We start from the raw sequence: 27,344 nt of genomic DNA, 5'->3' as shown, positions 1-27,344 counted from the left end.
GGCTCGTTCCCCAATACCAGGTCCAGAATGGCCCCATCCCTAGTTGGACTATCTACATATTGTTTCAAGAAGCCATCCTGGATGCAAATTCTGCCCCATCCAAGCCCCTAGCACTAAGTGAGTCCCAGTCAATATAGGGGAAGTTAAAATCACCCACCACCACAACCCTGTTACCTTTACATCTTTCCAAAATCTGTCTACATATCTGCTCCTCTACCTCCTGCTGGCTGTTCGGAGGCCTGTAGTAAACCCCCAACATCGTGACTGCACCCTTCCTATTCCTGAGCTCCACCCATATTGCCTCGCTGCATGACCCCTCTGAGATGTCCTCCCGCAGTACAGCTGTGATATTCTCCTTAACCAGTAATGCAACTCCCCCATCCCTTTTACATCCCCCTTTATCCCGCCTGAAGCTTCTAAAGCCTGGAACATTTAGCTGCCAATCCTGCCCTTCCCTCAACCAAGTCTCTGTAATAGCAACAACATCATATTTCCAAGTACTAATCCAAGCTCGAGGTTCATCTGCCTTACTTGTTATACTTCTTGCATTGAAACAAATGCACTTCAGACCACCAGTCCCGCTGTGCTCAGCAACATCTCCCTGCCTGCTCTTCCTCTTAGTCCTACTGGCCTTATTTACTATGTCCTCCTCATTTACTTCACTAGCTGCCCTACTGCTCTGGGTCCCACCCCCCTGCCACACTAGTTTAAACCCTCCCGAGTGACGCTAGCAAACCTTGCAACCAGGATATTAGTGCCCCTCCAGTTTAGATGCAACCCGTCCTTTACTTATGTTAATCTTGCTGAGTCCCTGTCCATGATTCAATATTTGTTTCCTTGGGTGTCCAGTATGCTGGCTTCTTCCTCTACTGTAAATACTCATGAAAAGTAATTATTCAACACACCCACCATTTCCCTATTTTCATTGCTACTATCGCCATTATCAGTTTTCAAGGGACCCACATTGCTCCTGAACTAATGATTGTAAACATTTTACCTCTTTAATTGGACATGTCTTTTTTTTCAAGTCGAGCTCTTGGCCCTTAGGGGCATAAACTTATCAACTCCATTCATTACAAAATGGCAGCTCAATTCCCCACTGGCACCCCCACCTCCCTTTTTTAAGGGAAACATTGAAGCATTTGTCAACAAAAAGTCTCACATGTAATTCTGAATTACAGATGCAATTCAAAGTGTACTTTCAAATTCAAATAAAAGCCAACAAAAGTAAAATACTGCAGATGCTGGAAAACCGAAACGAAAACAGTAAACGCTGGAAATGCTCAGCAGGTCAGGCAGCACATATCGAGAAAACATGAAACAGTTAACATTTCAGGTATGAAATCTTTCTGTAGAACACCTCTTTAAACCTGAAAGGTCGAGTGTCTCATGTCTTCTCCATGGATGCTATCTAACCTACTGAGTATCTCCAGCGGTGCCTGATCAAATCGAAGTTATGTGGTTTTAAACGTATTCTGTGTTACGGTGCCTAATGGATCAGTATAGGAAAAACTCAGTTGCAATGGAAAGAGAGTCTTAGAAACTAAATCACCCCCACCCCGACAAGAACAAAGTCTAAAGGATTAACGATTGCGACGAGAAGACGATATTGAATAAGATAGAGCGGGTCAAAAGATCAGCATAATTGAATGCGCTTGTACTTAAGTCACAAGATACATTGCATTAATTCGACTCACAAGAGTACCAGTTTGAGAAATGATACACCTCAAACAAACTTCAGTTGTCTGCACAAGGGAAGTAATTCATCACAAGCAGTACACTAATGTAAGTCGTGTGATATTGCTGAATTCGTAAAGTAGCATTATTTCAAAACATTTGCAAGAATTAATATAATACGTAGCCCTCTGTAACGGAAAAGGTATTAAATGTCTAGATGTATTCCCCCGAGGACATTGAGCTTATAACTTCAGTAACTAAGTGTATATGCGGGTGTGAGCGTCAATGTCAGATAAATCTAAATGGCATTGCACACTTGTGCCAGTTCTAAATGGACCGGGAGTATATACACTTCTGTGAAGTAAATTGCGGGGTTTTTTTTACAAAAATATTTTCCCTTTCTATTCTTAACAGTTGGAAACATGTACAAAGTTGCTCTCGTTATCAGAGCTGCTGAAATGACTTAGTTGCACTCAGTTTTGCTCAATAGCATCTACTTTTCAATGATAACTTACACCTGTATTTTGCTCCTCGTGTGAAGGAAGCTTTCCGGGTCAACTGTTTGCTCGCATTATAAAAGTACAACATTTAAAAATAAATAGTCGGCCAACTGGATCCTGTCAAGCTTTACCTGACTTGCCTTATTCAGTTTGGACAATGAGGTTACACTAAACATCTTACATTGATTGAAAACCATAAGGAATTTCAAACCAACGGAAAATGTGGGAAGAAAGTATTAGAGGGGCAGGCCGTAAAATATTGCTCAGACGAACAGCAAATTCGTGGCTTCCGATAACTTAACAAATTTAGATATTCTTTCAAGTAGAGTGAAAATCGGGAATGTGTGTAAGGTTAAAAAAAAAGCCTCTCTCAGTAGAAAGGTTGCAGACAAAGTGGGATCAGTCAGCTGTGGGAATCATGGATTTTTCTTTTCAATTTTTTTTTAAATTTTGGTTTGATGAAACAACGGCGTTAAAAGTTCGCGTTGCAAAACAACTTAAGTTTTTGCGCTAAGGGTTGTTTGGAAAAAGCCTTAAAATTGTATTATGACAAACTCTGCTTTATTCGATAACGAGCGAACTTACATGGTGCATGTTGTGGTAAAACACAGACTGGCCACACAAGTCAGGATGAACTTTGCTGTAATGCCAAGCCCGCCCACAGGTGACGTGCGGGACACGACAGCCAGGTATTGCGGCCAGGTGAATGGGGAGGTGTTGGCTTTGACCTTTACCCCATCGTTATCTGTACGGGTAGGCGAGCTAGCACGCTGCTGCCGCGATGGCGTTCCTACAAGCTGCCTTGGGACGCTGTGCCTGCGCCTTTTGGCTGGCGGTCGCCTTTGACGCGGTGGGGCTGACGGTGCTGCTGATCGGGGTCTTCGTTAACGTCTTCTTCTACGATTTCCTGATCTACGCCGGCTCGATCGTGATCTTCATGAGCTTGGTCTGGTGGATCTTCTGGTACACGGGCAACATCGAGGTGCCCCACGACGAGCTGGAGGACGACGTCGGTCTCAAGAAGGACACCAAGAGAAGTGGAATCTGGAGCCGGCTGTCCGGCAGAATCTCTAGAAGTTTCAGGAACGCGACATGGAGATCGAGGTCGAACTTGCAGCCCAGTGCTAGAAATGTTGGGAGCAGCTCGACAGGCAGCGGGATAAAGGAAAGCTCGTTTAGCTTCCTCACATCAACTGATGGACATCTAAAGACACTGTCTGCTGCTGTGAGTGCCGACGTTCATTTCAGCCGTCAGGAAGCACCGATCGACATAGGAAGCACACCCATTTAGCCGGGTAACACAGTCGATTAATCTACATTAACTAAATAAAGCACGAATTTTGTGTAGCTTTTAAGTATGGCGCAGAGGGTGTTTACTTTGCAAGGCGCATTTACCTAAAAGCTAATCATTAACCATCACTGGCATTGGGAGTTGGGAGCTGTTTAACTGGGTGGGGACTTTCACACATACCTGTGCAATCTCAATTTTAATTTATGAAATTCACGCCACAAGCAGGAAGGGCCCTTGCAGGTTTCCTTCTAAAGTTTTAAAGATGTGAGAAAGACATACTCTGCTGTGAAAGTTTCGGATATTTAGGGAATAGATACAGGTAAGGTCTGAACATCATCACCGCCGCTCTTGTATATGTCACGACACTTTGTTCATGACATCATAAAGGACCTGAGCGTCTCCAGTCAGTGTTTCAAGTAACTTTCTGTTATTGTGTTTCTGCATCAGTGTTGTCCAATAGAAATCATTGACTAGTCACAAACTTGGGACACTATTTTAGCCACCTGCCTTGTTTAGTAGAAAACACCTTACTTACACTCACATGTTACAAATAAATGCCCTGCACACTCAGCTAACATCTACCAGTAACCAAGGAAGCAAAACACTTAAAATGATCAAAAAATATTTGCACACTCTGCTTTCCATCTTACCATTTTACTAGCAAATGCACAAAAAGGTTAAAGTACACTTGCAAATGCCATCTGAATGTGAGATTACATGCCCAATAGGGCCAACTCTCCCACATTTCCCAGGAATGGTGCATCAGTCTCCTGAGGACTGCCTTGAGCCACCTGGGAGATCTTTGTGCGTTAGGCCGGAATCTTCCAGACTTATAAAATTCTTGGGTGTCGGGACCATTTCCAGGGCCCAACTCCACTTGTATCAGTGCTGCGCCCTCCGGCATGATCTTACAGGAGGTGGCCAATTAACAGGCCACTCAGTGTTCACCGTCCAATTAGGGATGGTGAGTGGGAGACCGGGTCAGCAGCGCAATTGAGAGCAGTATATTTAAAGGGACGGTGGCAGCCTGTACAGTGTATCCCCCACCCCCAGTAACCATTGACTCCCTCATGTTACAACCGAGGTGGGAGGTGTGCACTACTTATTCTAGTTCCACTTCTCCATGGATCACAACATATATTTAAATTTTCCCATGTATCAATACGATCAATCATAGACTCTATTTTTCCCAGAATAAAACCACACCAACCAGGTTTCTTTAATAAACAACAAATTATCAGTTTATTATAAATCGGGTCTTAACCAGTAATGAAAAAAAGCATACGAACATACGAATTAGGAGCAGGAGTAAGCCATAAACATACAGGATGTAACTAGTATAATAGATAAGGGAGAACCAGTGGATGTGGTGTATTTGGACTTTCAGAAGACTTTCGATAAGGTCCCACATAAGAGATTAGTGTGAAAAATTAAAGCACATGGGATTGGGGGTAAGGTACTGACATGGATAGAGAACTAGTTGGCAGACAGGAATCAAAGAACAGGAATAAACGGGTCTTTTTCCGAGTGACAGGCAGTGACTAGTGGGGTACCACAGGGATCAGTGTTAGGACCCCAGCCAGTCACAATATATGTTAATGATATAGATGAGGGAATTAAATGTAATATATCCAAATTTGCAGATGACACAAAGCTTGGTGGGAGTGTGAGCTGTGAGGAGGATGCAGAGAAGCTCCAGTGTGATTTGGACAGGTTGAGTGAGTGGGCAAATACATGGCAGATGCAGTATAATGTGGATAAATGTGAGGTTATCCACTTTGGTGGCAAAAACAGAAAGGCAGATTATTATCTGAACAGCGATAGATTGGGAAAGGGGGAGGTGCAACGAGACCTCAGTGTCCTTGTGCACCAGTCGCTGAAAGTAAGCATGCAGCTGCAGCAGGCAGTTAATAAGGCAAATGGTATGCTGGCCTTCACAGCGAGAGGATTCGAGTACAGGAGCAAGGTTGTCTTGCTGCAATTATACAAGGCCTTGGTGAGAGCACATTTGCAGTATTGTGTGCAGTTTTGGTCTCCTTATCTGAGGAAGGATGTTCTTGCTATGGAGGGAGTGCAGCGAAAGTTCACCAGACTGATTCCTGGGATGGCAGGGCTGATGTATGAAGAGAGATTGGGTCGATTAGGCTTGTATTCACTAGAGTTTAGAAGAGAGGGGATCTCATAGAAACCTACAAAATTCTAACAGGGCTGGACAGACTAGATGCAGGAAGGATGTTCCCGATGGCGGGGGAGTCCAGGACCAGGGATCACAATCTAAGGATAAGGGGTAAGCCATTTAGGACTGAGATGAGGAGAGATTTCTTCACCCAGAGAGTGGTGAACCTGTGGAATTCTCTACCACAGAAAGCAGTTGAGGTCAAATCATTAAATATATTCAAGAAAGAGTTAGATATAGTTCTTAGGGCTAAAGGAATCAAGGGATATGGGGAGAAAGTGGGAACAGGTTACTGAGTTTGGACGATCAGCCATGATTATATTGAATGGTGGTGCAGGCTCAAAGGGCCAAATGGCCTACTCCTGTGCCTATTTTCTATGTTTCTACAGATTGAAATATTAAAGTTCCCTTTTTACCTTAGCCCCTCACACTCACACACACACATACACTGGTTAACTGGAAAAATAAAGGGATATTTGTTTTTAGAGCTCTATTACAGACAAAAAAAGAGTTGGGCTGAATATTTGCTCATTCTTGAAGAAACGGCAGATGAGATATGTTGTGTTCCAAAACTGGCATACAGTCTGGCCTCCAAGTACATGTAGACAGGTCATTGAGATCTTTTAGATCAGTTCTTTTCAGGCGGCATTGAGAATTAATTTAGCAGGCTTTTCTTCAAAGACAGGAGACAAGATAAGTTGACACAGTGGACTTCTCAGAGTCTTCTAGAGAGGTGCTGGAATGCTGAGCTGGGTTGTGGCCTTCTCTCCTTCCTTGGGAATTCTCTTCTCTCCTTGGAAGTGCTCTCCCTTTTTATACAGTTCAACCCCAACTCAAAACAATTCAAAAGCGAAACCGACAACAGGAGGTCAACCTTTTGACCTCCATTAATCTCGACCTGTCACTTCTTTGTAAACAACTTCTCCAGGTGTCCAAAGTTCTCTGTTGTTTATTGAGCTGGAAGTCAAGTGGTTTCCCAGAAAGGCTTGTTGTTTTTACTGGAAGTCAGGTGGTTTCCTGGAAAGGCTTGTTTTCCTCACAAGACCTCTCAGTGCCCCTTTTAATAAACATTTCTGGGGACTGTTTTTCAAAGTCAAGTGGCCTTTACATGAGCCCCTTTGAAAACCCCAAAGTTTAACATTTCTTCAACCTTTCAAAAATGAATCCTCAAAAAATATATTTAACAAAGCACAGGGGCACTTTCATAACACTCAAAAATGACCTGCCCACTTGGCTCTCTCACTACTCTCTGAGAGGTAATCTATTCAAAAAACAAAGAACAAAGAACAGTACAGCACAGGAACAGGCCATTCGGCCCTCCAAGCCTGCGCCGATCTTGATGCCTGCCTAAACTAACACCTTCTGCACTTCCGGGGCCCATATCCCTCTATTCCCTTCCTATTCATGTATTTGTCAAGATGTCTCTTAAACGTCGCTATCGTATCTGCTTCCACCACCTCCCCTGGCAGCAAGTTCCAGGCACTCACCACCCTCCGTGTAAAAATCTTGCCTTGCACATCCCCTCTAAACTTTGCCCCTCGCACCTGAAACCTATGTCCCCTAGTAACTGACTCTTCCACCCTGGGAAAAAGTTTCTGACTATCCACTCTGTCCATGCCGCTCATAACTTTGTAAACATCTATCATGTCGCCCCTCCACCTCCGTCGTTCCAGTGAAAACAATCCGAGTTTTTCCAATCTCTCCTCATAGCTAATGCCCTCCAGACCAGGCAACATCCTGGTAAACCTCCTCTGTACCCTCTCCAAAGCTTCCACGTCCTTCTGGTAGTGTGGCGACAAGAATTGCACGCAATATTCTAAGTGTGGCCTAACTAAGGTTCTGTACAGCTGCAGCATGACTTGCATATTCATGGAGAATCATTTGCTTTGAGCCCTTTTAGTCCGTCTTGGGCTTCCAGCTGATTTATGCTGAAATCATTTCTACTTGGAGTATCGCTACTGAGGGAGAGCATGGTGCTTGATATTTTCTCCAAGTATTCACTAGGAAAGAAATCTTTTACGATACTAACTATCTCGAGCTCAATCTCAGATTCTGTTTACATTGCTTCACCTACCTTTTTACTGTTGTACTACACATTTACTAACTTACTATTGTGTTTTATATCTCCAGTTATAATTTTTTACAGGTCCTTCTTTGACCCTCTGTTCATTCACTTATCATGTTTCTGTATGTTCTGTATTCATCCCAGTGAACTTCAGATTTCTTCCCGCAGTATTTATATGTTATTCTTCCTTCTTATTTGCTTCTGATTAATTTGTTAATTCATTTAGCTTTGCCTTGCCTTTTTGCTCCTTTGTTGACCTGAATGCCTGTCAGCTGTAGACAATGATGACTCCCCACTGAGATTTTGCCTCCTCTGAGCTGACAAGCTCCTAACACTGCTTGGGACCTGTGCAACGTTCGTAAAATGTCATGGCACTGGTGAACTAGAAGGTAATTGTACATTTACTTACCTGAATTGGCTTCCCGCTGCTGCTGGGAGCCCACCCCTGGTAAAAGCACACAGAGGCAGGAACAAGTCGGGAAGCTGTCCCAGCGCTTCTCTTTCAGAATTTCTGCAGCCCCTCACCTCCAAAGCTGCCTCAATGGGGCTGGAAAAATTCCAGCCCATGTTTCCACCTGCAGCAGTACATCTCTTCCCCTCTGCAACCATTCCTGTGACTCAAAGAAGCTTCTGGTTTGGTGACATCATCCCCGGTGCTGCAGAGAGTCACAACCTGCTTAAAGGTGACTGTGAATAGGACCAGCGGGTGGGGGCACAAAGATGCGGGTCAAGGCGAGTTGGGAGAAGAGAGATGGGGCTAGGTTGAGGGGGTCAGGGAATTGGGGCAGGGCAGGGAAAAGAGAGTGATAGCAGACAGGGGGTCCAAAAGAATAGAGAGAGAGAGACAGAGAAATGGGAATCAGGGACATGAGTTTTGGGGGAAGAGAGGGGGAATGGGGTCGGGGAGAGGAAACTGTGGACTGGGTCATTTGGACTCGGGTTGGGAGGGAAGAGGGAGATTGGTGCTTGTGTGTGGTCAGGGGCACGAATGAGAGACAGAGGTCGGTGTAGGTCCCAACACATTCTGCAGAGCTGACTGCCGCAGAAATAACATGGTGAGTGGCAGCGGCATTGAGAGAGGAGCAGCCAGCAAAAGGGTAAATGAAACCTAGAGATTTTACTGAGTAAACAGTGAAGGATTATTTCCAATACTGAGCAAATGAGAGCAAGGGGACAGAGACTGAGGATTCTCACTAGAAGAATCAAGAGGGTAGGGGAGTTGAATTTTTTTTTAACTTAGAGCCTCCTCCTATGTTGCGTTTTCTATCATTTTAATAAAACACTGCCTTATCGAGGCCAAGCCCAGGCAGTGGTTTAGTAATGATAATGCTGGGCGGAGTTCAGGATGACATGCCCTGTGAGTAGTGCCCTAAACAACGAGCACACTGCCCTTTGTGAATCGTTCGGTTTGGTTCAGGTTGGTCTGTGCTGGCCAGTTTTGATGTGTAAAGTCCAAATACAGATTGGGTCTGACGGAGGCTCCCAGTTCAGCACAGAGTCCAGGCTAAGGGAAAGAGATAGGGCCTGTTAAAGGTGGTCTTGACTGGGGAACCTGACTGCACCTTGTGCAGTGTGAGCGAATTCTGGCTGTAGTTAGTGGGTGAATATCAGGGAGTTATAGGATTACTACTAGTCACAGTAGGATATCAGGATGTTATACCTATTGCTACCACTTACATATAGACAATCAGTAAGTTATTGTATTACTGTTGGTAATATGAGTGATCAGTGCAATTCCAATGAGCCACTATTGTTCAGTGGTGGAGTCAAAGTTCCTCCCATCTCTGATTTCCCCTCTGCGAATACCTCCCCCACCTTCGGTTTTTCTTCCTCACCTTTAGTATCCCTTCTTCCCCTGCTCACAGGCAGCCTCCTGATTTTTTGAATCTCTTGCACAGCAGCTGATGTCATGAAACCATGAGCAAAGATACTCAGCTGCTAGGGATCCAACTTTTAATAAGGTAAATTAAGGTAAATATAATACAGATGTCATGTGGTCAAATGTCATGTGACCACATGTCTCATGGCAGTAATGTCATATGATCATAGTTCCAGAAATGCCCACATAGACAGCAAACTTAATGCCCAACAACAATATCTATTACTCATTTTCTTTTTTACAAATCAGAAATGCAATTAGCCACATGTGAATGACCAATTATATGTGGAAAGTGGCTATTGGACAACACTGGTGCAGATTTTTACATGTGGAATACTGTGCATAGTCAGTAATCATTTATGCTATTTATATTACTTTAGATTTATTTTGCTCATAAGGAGCAGGTTTATACTCCACATATGTCATCAGCCATGCTGACCTTTAACTTTCTACTGAATTCAAATTCTTTCCTTTAATTGTAACACGATATAAAATATGCAGTATGGTATTAATATACTGACGATTTATCCACTTTGATAAAATATGGCAATAAAATCAATCAAGAAATATGTGGCATTTTAACTGAAATAAAAGGAATTTTTAATGTAATGTTATTGCTATTAATATGGATGGTTATATAAGTACTGATAAAATGTCTGTATAGACAGGATTAGTGTGCTCTAGTTCCTTGAAGATAAAGATAATTCTTACGCTAACATTCCAAGAGGAATTATAGATGTTTCATAATGAGAGCTGTGGGATACAACTAACACCACCCAAATGGACTGACCTGCTCGGTATTATATATCAGTAACCTCAAAGTCTTCAGTCAGTTGTGGTCAGCGCCAGAATCACCACCACCATCAACTGATATTTATATAGCTCTCCTCATTTGAAGGAACACCTCATAGTACTTAACAAGGTGGTGCAGTGGAGGGGGCATCCAGCAGGAGAGGTAGAGTATAAAAGGGATGGGTAGTCAAGACAGAATGTCTTACTTTTATATATAGGGCTAATATTTGTCTTCAGTTATAAGCAGTTAGTACCACTTTAAGATGACTGAATCTCAAATGCAAATTTCATGAGTACCATCAGGACAAGGACTGGAGTGATTCAAGGTGGAGACCCACCACCACTTTCTCAGGTCAACTGCAGATGGGCAATAAATGCAGTCTTTCCAGCGTTGTCCACATCCTAAGAACAAACAACATTAAAAATAATAGCATTCAATTCACTGGTCAGAGCTCATTTTCAAAACTATTCAAAACTCTAGGTGCAAATTCACATCAATCTAGGGATAACAACATTGGTAGGAAAGGAAATCTCTGTGTAAATCAAAACTTAAAGGGATGGGGAAAGAACACGAGAACACAAGAAACAGGCCCATTGAGCCTTCTCCACCATTCAAAACAATCATGGCTGATCATAGGATTCAACTCCACTTTCCTACCCCCTCGCCATACTCCTTGATTCCCTGACCAAGAATCTATCTATCCCAGCCTTAAATGTATTCAATGATGGAGCATCCACAACCCCCTGGGGTAGAGAATTCCAAAGATTCACAACCCTTTGTGTTAAGTAATTTCTCCTCATCGCAGTCCTAAATGATCGGCCCCTTATCCTGAGACTGTGCCCCCGTGTTTCAGATTCCCTGACCAGCGGTAATAATCTCTCAGTGTCTACCCTGTCCAGCCCCTTTAGAATCTTAAATGTTTCAATGGGATCACCTCTCATTCTTTTCAACTCCAGAGAATACAGGTACAATTTACTTACTCTCTCATATTAGGACAACCCCCTCATCCCAGGGACCAATCTAGTGAACCTTCACTGCACTGCCTCCAATGCAAGTATATCCTTTCTTAAATGTGGAGATGAAAACTGCCCACAATATTCCAGATGTGGTCTCACCAAAACCCTGTAAAATTGTAGCACTACTTACTTATTGCTGTACTCCAATCCCCTTGCAATAAAGGCCAACATGCTATTTGCCTTCCTAATTGCTTGTTGTACCTGCATGATAACTTTTTGTGTTGCTTGTACAAGTACACCCAAGTCTCTGAAGATCGACACTTACAAGTTTCACACCTTTTAAAAAATATTCTGCTTTTCTATTCTTACGACCAAAGTGCATAACTTCACACTTCCCTATATTATACACCATCTACCATCTTGTTGCCCACTCACTTAACTTGTCTATATCTCTTTGCAGCCTCTCTGTATTCTCCCCACAGCTTGCCTTTCCACCTACCTTGGCATTATCAGCAAACTTTGATACATTACTCTCTGTCTCTTCATGTAAGTCATTAATATAGATTGTAAGTAGCTGAGGTCCCAGCACTGATCCTTGCAGCACTCCACTACTGCTTGTCAACTTGAAAATGCCCCATTTATACCCACTCGTTGCTTCCTGTCTGTTAACCAATCATCTATCATGCTAATATATTACCCCCAACTCCATGAGCCCTTATCTTGCCAATTAACATTTTCTGTGGCACCTTATCAAATGCCTTTTGGAAATCCAGGTAAGGGGGAATGTCACAATGGGGTGGACACAAATTCAGAAAGCTCCCTTAGAGCCTTTAAAAGGCGCTTCAGCCCATCAATAGCCTTTTCCAATGTAGAAGGGCCGGAGATTAAGAAATCCCAGGCCAAGATTAAAGAAAATGGAGCTCTAAGTGCAGGCATTAGTCTGCAAACAAACAATGGTACCGCCCAGCATGTGCCCCAACTTGATGGCTGCTGAAGGAAAAGTGGTGCTGTATGAGCTAGTTGTGAGGAAGATTGTTATCTGTGCCACTCTATAGCACCAACCCATGGATTAGCACTGCAAAATGCAGTGGGTGCATCAAAGTTTCAGGCCAGAGCTTACTGTTAGGGTCCCTATGTGCTTGCAAGTTTTCTGCTGCATGGTAGTTACACCAAATGGTCCAGCTCGGCATCTCCTCTTTTGCTAACACAGTCTCCGAGAAGACGGGTCCCTGTGCCATTCTCAATTGGTCTATCAGGGCTTGGAGAAATTATTGGTGGCATCTTGGCTGGTGCGGCTAAATAGCTAATGTTGGCTTTGATTAATCTGGCATATCTTCTTTCATGCAGTACCATGTAAGCATGACATGCTGTGAATGGGCTTTGGAGGAATTTTCCAGCAGAATGGTTAGTAAGGCATTCATGGGCGGCAAAGTGGCGCAGTGGTTAGCACCGCAGCCTCACAGCTCCAGGGACCCGGGTTCGATTCTGGGTACTGCCTGTGTGGAGTTTGCAAGTTCTCCCTGTGTCTGCGTGGGTTTTCTCCGGGTGCTCCGGTTTCCTCCCACAAGCCAAAAGACTTGCAGGTTGATAGGTAAATTGGCCATTGTAAATTGTCACTAGTATAGGTAGGTGGTAGGGAAATATAGGGACAGGTGGGGATGTTTGGTAGGAATATGGGATTAGTGTAGGATTAGTATAAATGGGTGGTTGATGTTCGGCACAGACTCGGTGGGCCGAAGGGCCTGTTTCAGTGCTGTATCTCTAATCTAATCTAATCTAATCATATCTCATAGCAATGCCACCAATGGTCTGGTACACAGCTTTCTTTGGGAGGAGGAGCCCCAACCAAAACAACATCTGCCAAAGCAAGTTATATTACTTCTCACTGCAGATATGCCAGCTGGAGGGCACTGAATATCTCTTGGGTGATCTCCCTGGCATCCCTCTGCAGCTCTTCCTCTTTCTCTGAACATATCAGATCGAAGGGTCCAATTCTAACATCAGAGAGCGACTGACAATTATGAGTTGATCAAAAAGAGTCAGCATGCATTTGTGAAGGGTAGGTCATTTCTGACTAATTTGGTTGAATTTTTTGAGGGGTTCACAAGCGCAGTGGATAAGGGAATGTCTGTGGATGTTCTCCATTTGGATTTCCAGAAGGCATCTTATAAAGTTCTGTACAAGAGATTATCAACAAAATGAATGCCGTTGGGATTTGAATGCGTTTTAGGATTTACCTTGGGATATTGGTTGGTAATTGATTAGGAGGCAGGTGTCTGAATGTAGGGATAAAGGGAAAGGTGGTGTTGGCCAGGGATTTCCATTGGGGCCTCAGCTCTTCATCATATATATTAATGACTTGGATGAAGGAACAGAGAGTTACATATCCAAGCTTGCAAATGACACTAATTTAGGAGGCACAGTAAGTTGTATGGATGTGAGCAGAAAATTACAAAAGGACATAGACAGACTAAGTGAGTGGGTAAAACTATGGAAAATATAGTTCAATATGGGGAAGTTTGAGGTTATCCACTTCAGATCCAAGAAACACCAATTGGAACATTTTCTTAATTGTGAGTGACTAAAGAGCTGTGGAGGAGCAAAGGAATTTTGGTGTCCCTGTACACATTTTACTAAAAGCTAGTGCACTGGTACAAAGAGTACTCAAAAAGGCTAATGGAATGTCAGGCATTTTCTGAAGGCGTTGGAATACAAAAGTGAGGAAGTGAAGTTTCAGTTGTATGGATCCTTGCTCAGATCCCATCTGGAATACTGCACCTCAGGAAGGATATATTGGCCTTGGAGAGGATACAGCACAGAATTGCTGGAATGATAATACAGTTTAAAGGCTAAATTATGAGGACAGATTGCATAAACCTGATTGTTAGTTTCCCTTGAATTTAGAAGGTTGAGGGGTGATCCAATCAAATCCTTTAAAATAATAAATAGATTTAATAGGGTAGATACAGAAAAACTATTTCCTGTGGTGAGGGAATTAAGATCAAAATGGGTATAATCTTAAAATTAGAGCTAGGCCATTTAGGCGTGAAATCAGGAAGCACTATTTCCACACAAAGAGTAGTAGAAATCTGGAATTCTTTCCTCAAGAAGGCTATGGATGCTGGGTCAATTGAAATTTTCAAGATGGAGATCAATGGAATTTTGTTGGGTAAGAGTATCAAGAGACATGGATCAAAGGAGGGTAACTGTAGTTGAGGTACCGAACAGTATAATCTAATTGAATGCTGAACAGTTTCAAGGGACTGAATAGCTTACTCCTGTGTTACTTCCGATGTTACCATGATTCCTATTGGCCAACTACTAATGAATATAAAGTAAGCTTGAGCTGATATATTTTTAAAAAACGCCACAAGACCCATGAACGTCTAAGTGCCAGAAGTAAATAAAAATACAAAAGGGAGTTTAGAAAGCTAAAGAGATGACAATGCTATCAACTGAGCTAATGTGTTACAGGAACTTTTAATAGGTGAAGGTAGGGAGATAACAAGTTGTAGATGGGTGGCAGCAATATATTCAAGGACCTTACATGAGAAGTGTAGATTGGAGAATATGGCAGTACAAAAAATAGTGCAGGTCATAAATCATATTACAGTAAATCATGCATTCTGTTTGTACCATAGTTGGTAAGTCTTTAAAAGTGAAATGATAATTTGATGCAAGGTTTTAGGCTAAATGCACATTCAATTGCCTGTACACAGTGAATACAGGAAAATTGGATGGGAAGGAGTACACAGCACTGATGGACACCACACAATCTTCTGTTTATTAATTTGAATGGACAGAAAATCAGGGGTGGGGATTGCTCTTATGGGTGTGAAGCCCTGTCTGCCTGATTTTCTTGTATTCGCTGTGTCCAAGTGATCCAGTAGCCCCCAGGAGCATCACAACTGAGCTGTTCTTGTCCTCAACAAACATCCACACCTTAAGCCAGAAGTCCTGCTTTGGATTTTCCTCCATTTAGTCCAGGGGTATCAATTGCAGTGTCCCTGTTGAGAATTTACTGAGATCAACACAGAGTGATGATCAAACCTGAAATTTGCCATCTTAGTAGGACTGTTCTGCATCATGCAACAAGCTAAACCATTGGGAGAGCTCAAGATTTAATCTTAAATAAGAACTAAATCAATTTGTAGATTGGGAAGTGATTCTGTTGACTGTACTCTGATTCTTTTTCACAATGGCCTGTTCTCAGTTGTGAAGACATAGTAGTTGCTGACAAGTTAGATTCTGTACCAACTAATACAGTGAAGATGTCTGTGTTTCTTTGATACAAGAATCTGTCAATGCATAGTAACTGATTCTAATTTATATTTTTACAGAATCCATTACTAGCCTCAAAGGCATCAGTACCCAAGTTGGAATGCTGGCTGTCAGGACTACTTTTGTGATACAATTATTTAATATTACCATAACATTTTTAACAAGAAGGATTTGACTCTTTTGACAATATCATAGCATTATCTGCTGTTTCTTTTCTGAAGAATGAGGTCTGTTGATCAATGAGTGCGTCTACGTTCTTAATAATGAATTATTCCACTGGAATGGATTGATTATTTTAATTGCTTTTTTAACAATTGTGTTGCACTTAATTGTATTTATTGGTTCGCTCTGGCGAATTAGATAAAACTTACTTTGTACATTAAAATGTAATAAACATTTTTGTAACTATGGATTGCAAATAATCACATTTTCTGTCATGTTATCTAATAGGATTTGGGACAGATGGAAATATTATGGTTTAAACTCATCAGGTTTTCAGGGACAGTGAGGCTGTTCATCAGTAATTACAAGCTTACTACACCATTAAAAACCCAGTTATACCTCATTCAACAAGGTGTAATTTTTTGAAGGGTTTTTACAGTGAGACTAATAGCATAAAAGGACACATTTTCATTAGTTCAGTGATTTCTTCTTGATTGCATTCTGGGGAGACTTCAACAGCGCACCCTATTGGGGAAGCACAGAATCACTGACAACAACTTCTGGATTTCCACACTTAACTGTGCATGTGCTGACTCCAGAAATTGCTGTCAGTTTCAGAGGAGCAATGACGGCGAACACTCACTGTTTTGCTGTCATTACTACTGCAAAGTCCATGCCTATAATTTATTAAGTGTAAAACAGTTATCGTAATATTGATTTCTATTTGATTGGGGTTGGGCTTTACAGTGAGAGAAAGTTGTCTTCACATATGTAATCATAGTCCTTAAATTATATTTCTGTTGATTGATTTATTGTATTCCCTTTGTGAATTATTTTATATACTACCATTAACCATTTTTACTTCATGCTCATTATATTTTAAAGATGTAAATGTTTCGTAGAATCATAAATATTAATATCAATGTTGGAAATGGGTCCTTCATATAAAACACATGATGCAACTGAAATTGTCTATGCTAACTTTGCAATAGTTGACAGAAGCTTTAAGTATGGGTTTGTTTAGCATCCACTGATACCTCCATCCATGACAAATGGTCAGTCACATAATAATGATCAAGGCCTGTTTTTATCCAAGCTATTAACCACATATTCCATCTCAACTCCAAGAACCACATTACCAGCTTTAGTGTGTTAAGCATTAACATCTAGTCATAACTTTAAAAAAAACTGATTACACAAGTGTCCTATTTGAAAGTAAAGATGTAATAAAGACTATCATTTGTTTTGATTAATTATTGATTCAAGCCAGGCCTCAATTCCTGATAGAAACAATATGGTGTACATCATATTTGTTAAATAATGATTTCTAGAATTTTCTAAGAATTTTCATGTTATATTTTATGAAAAGCTAACAAGAAAACGGAGATACTGGCAGATATTCCAGTGTAATAGTAAAAGGATGCTGCATTGTTAAAGCTGCCATTCTTTAGATCAAAAATTAAACTGAGGCCTTTTTCCTGTTCTGGTGCACATTAAAGACCCCTGTGGCACTACTTGAAGAGAAGGAGAGGATTGTACCAGTGTCCTCCCTCAACAAACACCACCGATAAAGATTAACTGCTAATTCATCTCATTGAAATATGCGGGATCTTGCTATTTGCAAAACAGCTGCCATGTTTGCCTACATAACAGCAGTTGCTGCACTTCATTATATGTGAAGAACTTTGATACGTTCCTGAGAAATGTGGTAAGGTGCTATATCAGTAAAAGCCTTTCTGTTGCAGTGTTTTGTGTTACATCGTCTTGAAACAGTATATCATCCAATATGGCATTAAGAACTTGCAGGATATAATGTAGCTGAGTACAACCTGTAATGTTTACCTGATAGGAGTATAAACAGAGGAGAATGAAGTAAGTGTGAATCACATGACCAGCGTTGCTAAGGTTTATCTCCAACTCCCAGTAATTAAACTGATCAGATTACACTTTGCCAGGTGTTTAAAGCCATTTACATCATTCCCATCTACTGCCTGATATCGTCTGTAGGGGCAATTAAGAGTCTCAGAGCAAATTCCCAGTTGCCATACTGCACAGCCTTTCACTGTTTTCTATAGCACAAAAACAATAATGACGTCCATGTGATGTTCCTTCTTGCTATTCAATTAATGGATGCATTGTATGGCTTATCCTAGTTATTCATGGTTACCTGCAAAACTACAATAAGAACAATTCAAGCAACATTTTCCTGCTTCTTGCAGACTAGTCGGGTTACTCATTTGTTTTAAAGTATCACTGTCAGCATCAAAGAACATCTGGTGCAGACTCCCTACACCGCTCACTGAATTCATACAAGGATATATTTCCCTAACAGCAGGTTTAGTCTCATTGGCATTGAACTTGCAAGCAAGGAAGTTCGGTGGGGAATGTTTTCGCCAGTTTCCCACCCAATTAGCAAAGTGCACAGACTTCCAATCAGTCTATTAGGCTGGCTTGAAGCGGTCTGTTACTTTTCTGATGCAAAATGTGATACAACAGTTTTGGCATATGACTAACGCTGTAAACTATTGTAGCTGTGCAGAACACTCATTACGTTTTGGTTCATGGTGCCTGCTCTCCTCAAAATTAACTGCCCAAACATCCAATAGATTTTCATAAGACTTGGAACAAAACATATAAGAAGTCATTTCTTGACATTATTAGATCTAGGGATCAAAACACCATCGATAGATATTCATGATCTATATAATCACTCAGGGTTATTTTCAGGTGAAATGTGTCTCTCCTGCAAAATGGAAGAGTTAGTTTCACTTTCAGCAGTCAGAGCAGATAAGACAAACAGATAAATTGAAAAAAACAGCATAATAAAAAAATGTGTTTTAGTAGATGGGGTAAATTTGTAGTTGCAACCGTGTTGTCACTTCAGATTTTTGCGATGATGCTGACCATGATCTTGTCTAGATTTGGTTGCACATCAAAGTACTGTTAGCATTTTAGTTAATGCACTCACATATCATTCAGTTTCCAGAAGATCTCCTAGAATAAAATCAAGGTAGCCACTGATGGTGGCTGCCATCTTACTTCTTTCTCCTTTTCTGTATAGTTTACAGGCTAAAATTGACTTTCTCCACAAGTTATAGAATTTTCTGCAGGTTCCTAACTGAATATACATACATTGAGTTATAAATCTTTTGCAAGAAGCAGTTGTATGAAATGTAAAACTGGAAATATAGAGTCTCGTTTGTTAAATATTGAGTGCAATATCATTTTGAACTACATACATTAGCTTTGCACTCTCTGTTTGCTTCTTAGTTGGCAAGGGCGTTCTTTTCACTAAAACTCCCAATATAAGTTTTTCATGCACTAGCCACTAAGCGCATTGCACTGTTGAACTACAAGAAAGCCCCCAGCAAGTTAACATCCGTAGCACTTAAAGCAGCCAGAAGCACTGCACAAAGAACAGCCAGGCGCTGCGCAAATCACTACTGGCAACACCTATGCAGTCATATTCAGCTGGCCTCAGACACCGGAAACATCAGAGGAATGTATGATGGCATTAAGAGAGCTTTTGGGCCAACCATCAAGAAGATCGCCCCCCTCAAATCTAAATCGGGGACACAATCACTGACCAACGCAAGCAAATGGACCGCTGGGTGGAGCACTACCTAGAACTGTACTCCAGGGAGAATGTTGTCACTGAGACTGTCCTTAATGCAGCCCAGCCTCTACCAGTCATGGATGAGCTGGACGTACATCCAACAAAATCGGAACTCAGTGATGCCATTGATTCTCTAGCCAGCGGAAAAGCTCCTGGGAAGGACGGCATTACCCCTGAAATAATCAAGAGTGCCAAGCCTGCTATACTCTCAGCACTCCATGAACTGCTTTGCCTCTGCTGCGGCGAGGGAGCAGTACCTCAGGACATGCGCGATGCCAATATCATCACCCTCTATAAAAACAAAGGTGACCGCAGTGACTGCAACAACTACCGTGGAATCTCCCTGCTCAGCATAGTGGGGAAAGTCTTTGCTCGAGTCGCTTTAAACAGGCTCCAGAAGCTGGCCGAGCGCGTCTACCCTGAGGCACAGTGTGGCTTTCGTGCAGAGAGATCAACCATTGACATGTTGTTCTCCCTTGGTCAGATACAGGAGAAATGCCGCGAACAAAAGATGCCCCTCTACGTTGCTTTCATTGATCTCACCAAAGCCTTTGACCTTGTCAGCAGACATGGTATCTTCAGACTACTAGAAAAGATCGGATGTCCACCAAAGCTACTAAGTATCATCACCTCATTCCATGACAATATGAAAGGCACAATTTAGCATAGTGGCACCTCATCAGACCTCTTTCCTATCCTGAGTGGCGTGAAACAGGGCTGTGTTCTCGCACCCACACTGTTTGGGATTTTCTTCTCCCTGCTGCTCTCACATGCGTTCAAGTCTTCTGAAGAAGGAATTTTCCTCCACATAAGATCAGATGGCAGGTTGTTCAACCTTGCCCATCTAAGAGCGAAGACCAAAGTACGGAAGGTCCTCATCAGGGAACTCCTCTTTGCTGACGATGCTGCTTTAAAATCTCAAACTGAAGAGTGTCTGCAGAGTCTCATCGACAGGTTTGCGGCTGCCTGCAACGAATTTGGCCTAACCATCAGCCTCAAGAAAACCAACATCATGGGACAGGACGTCAGATATGCTCCATTCATCAATATCGGCGGCCACGCTCTGGAAGTGGTTCAAGAGTTCACCTACCTAGGCTCAACTATCACCAGTAACCTGTCTCTCGATACAGAAATCAACAAGTGCATGGGAAAGGCTTCCACTGCTATGTCCAGACTGGCCAAGAGAGTGTGGGAAAATGGCGCACTGACACGGAACACAAAAGTCCGAGTGTATCAAGCCTGTGTCCTCAGTACCTTGCTCTATGGCAGCGAGGCCTGGACAACGTATGTCAGCCAAGAGCTACGTCTCAATTCATTCCACCCTCGCTGCCTCCGGAGAATCCTTGGCATCAGGTGGCAGGACCGTATCTCCAACACAGAAGTCCTCGAGGCGGCCAACATCCCCAGCTTATACACACTACTGAGTCAGCGGCGCTTGAGATGGCTTGGCCATGTGAGCCGCATGGAAGATGGCAGGATCCCCAAAGACACATTGTACAGCGAGCTCGCCACTGGTATCAGACCCACCGGCCGTCCATGTCTCCACTTTAAAGACATCTGCAAACGCGACATGAAGTCCTGTGACATTGATCACAAGTTGTGGGAGTCAGTTGCCAGCGATCGCCAGAGCTGGCGGGCAGCCATAAAGGCGGGGCTAAAGTGTGGCGAGTCGAAGAGACTTAGCTGTTGGCAGGAAAAAAGACAGAAACACAAGGGGAGAACCAACTGTGTAACAGTCCCGACAAACATTTTTTCTGCAGCATCTGTGGAAGAATCTGTCACTCTAATATTGGCCTTTATAGCCACTCCAGGCGCTGCTCCACAAACCACTGACTACCTCCAGGCACTTACCCATTGTCTCTCGAGACAAGGAGGCCAAAGAAGAAGAAGAAGAGAAGAAGAAGAGTGCAGGATGGTGATATAAAATGATTAAATATACATACAGCTTGCTGGAAAGTTTGCTATTGCAATATCATGGACCAGTAAACAAATGACCAGTTGATTCTCATCTGTTTCTCTCTCTATAGTTGCTGCCTGACCTGCTGAGTATTTTCAGCATTTTCTGTTTTCATTCCAGCTTTTCAGCATCTGCAGTATTTTACTTTTGTGATCAGTACTGCATAAGTTCTCTAACTGGCATAAAAGTTAGCAGGGGAAGTTTGCCTTTTATTATTCTGGGAGAATGATAAAATCTTGCAAATATCTGTATTACTCGTCAATCAGCTGGTAAAGGCGATGAATGTTTCAGTCATAGAGACAGAAGATTGAATGTTGGTTGAGGCAGAGACCATCGCATCTTCCAAGGAAAAAATAAATACTCGAAGCAAATAAAAACGGTAAGAGAACAGGGCAGTGGAAATAGATTTGGATTTCACTAACAATGAGCTTGTGCAGACACAATGGGTAGAATGACTTCTGTTATATGTTTGGTTCTGTATGCTGCTACTGTATCGAGTCTAGCCAGAGAGGTTCTTTGACTGTAGTATTTAAACTTTAATATTTATTTCATAACAATTATATACACTCTACACTAGCCTGTGCGACTCCTTCTCTCCCACAAGGTCTCTGACATCATCATGGTGGCTGGTATTCTTTACACTCTCTCAAGATTAACTCTTTCAGATCCTTATACTACATTTCCCCCCCCAGATCTTTATCTAAATATATATTTACATACATTCACTTTTTTATTTACATACTACCCTATCTCCCCCCAAGTCTCTGATTTCTGGGGCTGAATTTTATCAGCACGCCATGTTGCGCAGTGGCGCTCTGTCAAGTCGGTGGCCTTCCAACACGGAAGTGCCGCCGCACAGCCCCCACAGTATTACGCGCAGGGGCTCATTCAAATGGAAGGGGCAGAGTGGCCGCCCCCTCTGCGTCATTGGGGGCGGTCACCGCATCCCCGGCAATGGTGTCCAGCGCCACTGCGCAGGCGCGGCACGATTTTTAAAGGGCTTCAAGCCCTTCAGGGTATAGTTAAATATTTAAAGATGCTGATGTGATTGAAAAAATTAATAAACATTTAATTTAACATTGAATCCCCTTCCCCACCGCCCCCTCCCACTGAGTCCTCAACACATAAATTGACCTATCCCCCCAAAAATACACTTTTTGAAATTCCGAACTTTCCCCCCGAACTTAAGTGTCTTTGACCCTTAACCCCTTCCCACCGTCCCCACAACCAATAGGAATAGTTTTCCCTGGTCCCCCACCCCCACCCTGATAATTTTACTCCTGCGCCCTCCCCACCAGTGTCTCGCTTCAGAACTCCAACAGAGTTGTGGCCGGTTGGCCGTAAAATCGGCATGGCAGATAAGTTCATCTGCATTTTAATTATCCTCATTTTAGTATTTTAATGAAAGCCCTGCTGCCAAGCGTTGGGGGAGCCACACTGAGGCCTGTGCACCGCCGCTATTATCCGGTGGCCTTCTTGGCGTTGTGGGTCGTGGCGGGCCGCTCCTGCTAACGTTTTACAGGCCTCCCTGCCAAGACCCACTGCATCGAGGGGCTGGTAAAATTCAGCCCCTTAGATTCAATCTGTCAGGAGGCTTCAGAACTCTCCCTGATCTTGTTATTGTCAGATGTGAAAGATTGGTAGTCTTTCTCTGATCGCTTGTCTCTTGACTTGGACGCCCTTCTTTGAGGTTTTTAGTATTTGGTTCTTTCTGAATTTTTGGTTCAACACCTGATTCCTCTAAATGTACAACTGCTTGATGTCTTTGATGTAAAGGAATAAGATTCCTTCTATTTCTCCATATCGTACCTTCTCGAGTTTGTAGTATATAAGATCGCTGTTGATTCTCCTCTTTCTGGAGAATTACTCCTCTGCTTTGGTCTCATACCCATACCTTTTGCTCTTCTGACAACTTCAGTAGGTTTCTGGTATGGTATCTCCTATTGTAATTATGGGTTTGTTTCTTTCAATATGATTTTTCTTTGTCTTGCACTCTCTGATGATAATCCTTGCTTTGTAACCGTGGAAGTAATTTCAGGGGTAGAATTGGAAATTGTATTTGAAGTTTCCATCCCATTACGAGTTCTGATGGTGCGAATCCGCACAATAATGAAGTAGTTCTGAAGGTCATCCTCTTATCATTGGGACTCTGTTGTGACCAACGTTGCTTGCAATTTTGGCAGACGTTGATGCATTCTTCATCTTGCCTCTGCACCGGAAGAATTTGTTGGACTTGCTTCTTCTCAAGTTCCCTGCCCATGTAGAACTCTTGCAGGAAATTGCTCTCTTTCTCTTTCTCGCTTTGGTAGTCTTTGAGTGGCATGGCGGGCTCTGTTGTATTGTGCAGATTCAATCTCCATTGGTTGGGCTCTCTGGTGGAGTCCAGACTCTGCAGTGCTCAGGTTGAGGTGGGCGGCTCTCCCTCTGTCCTAGCTCTGGATTCTTGTTGTTTAACTTCTTCTACTTTCTCCATAAGCTCTTCTACTTAAGAGTGAGAACTCCTAATTTATTAGGACATTCAGTGTTTCTAATATCTGCTTTTCATTGTACTGAAGTGTTGCTTGTAACTTTCCCTTTACTTCAAGGTCAGCCCCTCTCGGGCCATGGTTCCATTGGTTGCAGATAGTGTGTGGGAAAGCTTGGCTCTTTGTCTGATAGGTCTGTTACACCTGCTCCAGTGTCGAGTTTGAAATTAGTGATATGTCCGTTGACATATCGGTCTGCAGACCAAAATGGCTGATTCTGATCATTGATCTCGCCAAGAAAATGTCTCGATTGGTCTGCTGCGGGAGGTTGTTTAAATTTGTTAACATCTCTATTGTTAAATGCTTTACCTTTACAGCTTGAGGTAGTCGAGATTTTATTTTGGCACATTTTACCGTAATGCCCTATTTTTCTGAAATAAAAGAATACTGCTCTATTGGCAGGACATTGTTCACACCTGTGGGTATTTTTGGCACCACATCGTTGGCAGGGTTTAAGGGCGTCTTTTGCTTTCCCCCACCAGTGTATATTTTCCCTGATGCCTCTTTTTCAGCCCTCTGGTGAAGGAACTGAACAATTACAGGAGGTTTCCTGAACCAAGGTCTTTCTTCACCTCACAGGATTGGTCTGTTGTTCTTCCTGTCCTTAGCTTGCCTCACCAGCTGAATAGATTTGTCCAGGGTGAGTCTTCTTTAGACTGTTAAACATCTGATATGGAACCATCTGCAACACCCACAACAATACGATCTCTTATTAATTCATCTTTAAGGTCTCCATATTCACATCCCTTTGCAAGCCAATGATAAAAGTATTGACTGTTTTGCCCGGTTTCTGGATCCTTTTGTTGAATTTAGCTCTTTCAAAAATCTATTACTCCACAAGTTGAAATAGGAGCCAAAAGCTTTTAAAACTTCATCAAATTTGGCAGATGTTCATTAAAACCTTGTCCTGCTATTATATCATCAGCTATAGCACCAATTGACTATAATAATGTATACACTTGCTCTGCTTCAGACTTGGTGTCTATCTGCTGCCACCATATTATATGTTTCGTTCTGTATACTGCCACTGTATTGAGTCTAGCCACAGAAGTTCTTAGACAGTAGTATTTAAGCATTAATATTTATTTCATAACAACTATATATACTCCACACTAGCCTGTGTGACTCCTTCAAAAGCCATGCTGTATCTGTTCTGGAGTCTCTCCCACATGATCTATTACATCATCATGGTGGGCGGTGTTCTTTACACTCTCTGAAGATTAACCCTTTCAGACCCTTATACTATAACTTCCTTCTGTGCTGTAACCATCTGTGATTCTATGTTAAATGCTTGTTCTGTGCTGAGTTAAGTGTTCTGAGCCATGGTAGTCATATGGATGTTACACTGGCTAGTGAGGGGTAAATCATCCAAAGTTCCAATTCCTGATTACTATCCAGTGCCTCATGTGTGGATGTTGATTGAGGACAAAATTGGCTTGGCCATAGTGCCCCCTATGATTGTATAACCTGTCACTGTTCATTGTCCAGTGTGAACACCTCCTTCCCACTGACCACATACATATACACACACACACACACACACACACACACACACACACACATTTTTAGTCCAATGTAATCAAATGTCTCATTGTATTTTCCATGGATTAATCTTAAATATAACACCAATGGAGCACACAGTTATACATCATCAAATTATTTACTTGTAGGAAAAATTGTATTTCAACAACAACTTATGTTTATATAGCATTTTTAATGTAATAAAATGTCCCACAGCACTTCACAGGAACATTATAAAACAAAATATGAAACTAAGCCGCAAGGAGATATTAGGTCAGATGACCAAAAGCTTGGTCAAAGAGGTAGGTTTTAAGGAGTGTGTTCAAGGTGAAAAGCGAGGTAGAGAGATGGAGATGTGTAACAAGTGAAGCCACAGCCACCAATGATGGAGCGATTAAAAGCAGAGATGCCCAAGAGACTAGGAATTAGATAAGCACAGATATCTCGGAGGGTTGTGGGGCTGGAGGAGATTACAGAGATAGGGAAGGGGGAGACCATGGAGGGATTTGAAAACAAGGATGAGAATTTTAAAATCAAGACGTTGCTTGACCAGAGCCCAATGTAGCTCAGTGAGCACATGGATGATAGGGGAATGGCACTTGGTGTGAGTTAAAACATGGGCAACAGAGTTTTGGATGACCTCAAGTTTATGGAGAGAAGAATGTGGGAGATCTGTCAGGAGTGCGCTGCAATAGGCAAGTCTAGAGGTAATAAAGGCATGAATGAGGGTCTCAGCAGCAGGTGAGCTGAGACAGGGGCAAAGTTGGGCGATGTTACAGAGAATTAGCAGTCTTAGTGATCCTGCCAATAATTGGTCGGAAGCTCATGTCGGGGTCAAATATGACACCAAAGTTGCGAACAGGCTGGTTTAGTCTCAGACTGTTGCTAGGGAGGGGGTTGGAGTCGGTCGCTAGGAAACTAAGTTCAGAGCAGGGACAGAAAACAATGGCTTCATGATTCTCAATATTGGAGGAAATTTCTGCTCATCCAGTACTGGATCTCAGATAAACTGTCTGATAATTTAGCAATAGTGGAGGAGTTGAAAGAGTTGGTGGTGAATAGAGCTAGGTGTCATCAGCATACATGTGAAAACTAACACTGTGCTTTCAGATGATGTCGCCGATGGGTAACATGTAGATGAGAAATAGAAGGGGGCCAAAGATCGATCCTTTGTAAACGTGTAGAATGGGACAGGGACTAAACATATGCAAAAACGAGATTCTGGAAGGAGTTTGTGAGTGTTTGTAGATTTTAAAAAATGTTGGTAGTATAGTCAGTAGTTAAAGCAAAACTTCTGCTTAACACACTGACCTCTTCCTGCATCAGGTTCTTAGCACTAATTCATTTGATATTGTATTATCTACACTGGAAAAGCAAACTTCAAAGTCCATGTTTTCCAGTTGGAGCAGAGATATCAGAGCAGAGTGAGGGTGGCACAGTGGCGCAGTGGTTAGCACTGCAGCCTCACAACTCCAGCAACCCGGGTTCAATTCTGGGTACTGCCTGTGTGGAGTTTGCAAGTTCTCCCTGTGACCGCATGGGTTTCCACTGGGTGCTCTGGTTTCCTCTGCAGCCAAAGACTTTCAAGTTGATCGGTAAATTGGCCATTGTAAATTGCCCCTAGTGTAGGTAGGTGGTAGGAGAATTGAGGGAAGGTGGGGATGTGGTAGGGAATATGGGATTAATGTAGGATTAGTATAAATGGGTGGTTGATGGTCAGTGCAGACTTGGTGGGCCAAAGGGCCTGTTTCAGTGCTGGGGGGTGGCACAGTGGTTAGCACCACAGCCTCACAGCTCCAGCAACCCACATTCAGTTCTGGGTACTGCCTGTGTGGAGTTTGCAAGTTTGCCCTGTGACTGTGTGGGTTTCCGCCAGGTGCTCTAGTTTCCCCCCACAGCCAAAGACTTGCAGGTTGATAGGTAAATTGGCCATTGCAAATTGCCC

At 42.6% G+C, this 27,344-nt stretch overlaps 1 protein-coding gene across 1 annotated transcript; it reads left to right on the top strand.

The window, feature by feature from the left end:
• Positions 1-2,862: 2,862 nt before the first annotated feature.
• si:dkeyp-72e1.6 (transmembrane protein 238-like) lies at positions 2,863-16,980 on the top strand. Its single transcript, XM_068056854.1, has 2 exons — positions 2,863-3,472; positions 15,678-16,980. Exon 1 carries the CDS (start codon positions 2,959-2,961, stop codon positions 3,466-3,468), a length of 510 nt encoding a protein of 169 aa, XP_067912955.1. The 5' UTR covers positions 2,863-2,958; the 3' UTR covers positions 3,469-3,472; positions 15,678-16,980.
• The last annotated feature ends 10,364 nt before the right edge of the window (positions 16,981-27,344 follow it).

Source organism: Heterodontus francisci, chromosome 24, assembly GCF_036365525.1.
Source record: "Heterodontus francisci isolate sHetFra1 chromosome 24, sHetFra1.hap1, whole genome shotgun sequence".
In the NCBI taxonomy this organism is placed as follows: domain Eukaryota; kingdom Metazoa; phylum Chordata; class Chondrichthyes; order Heterodontiformes; family Heterodontidae; genus Heterodontus; species Heterodontus francisci.
This window is presented reverse-complemented; position numbering and strand designations above follow the sequence as displayed.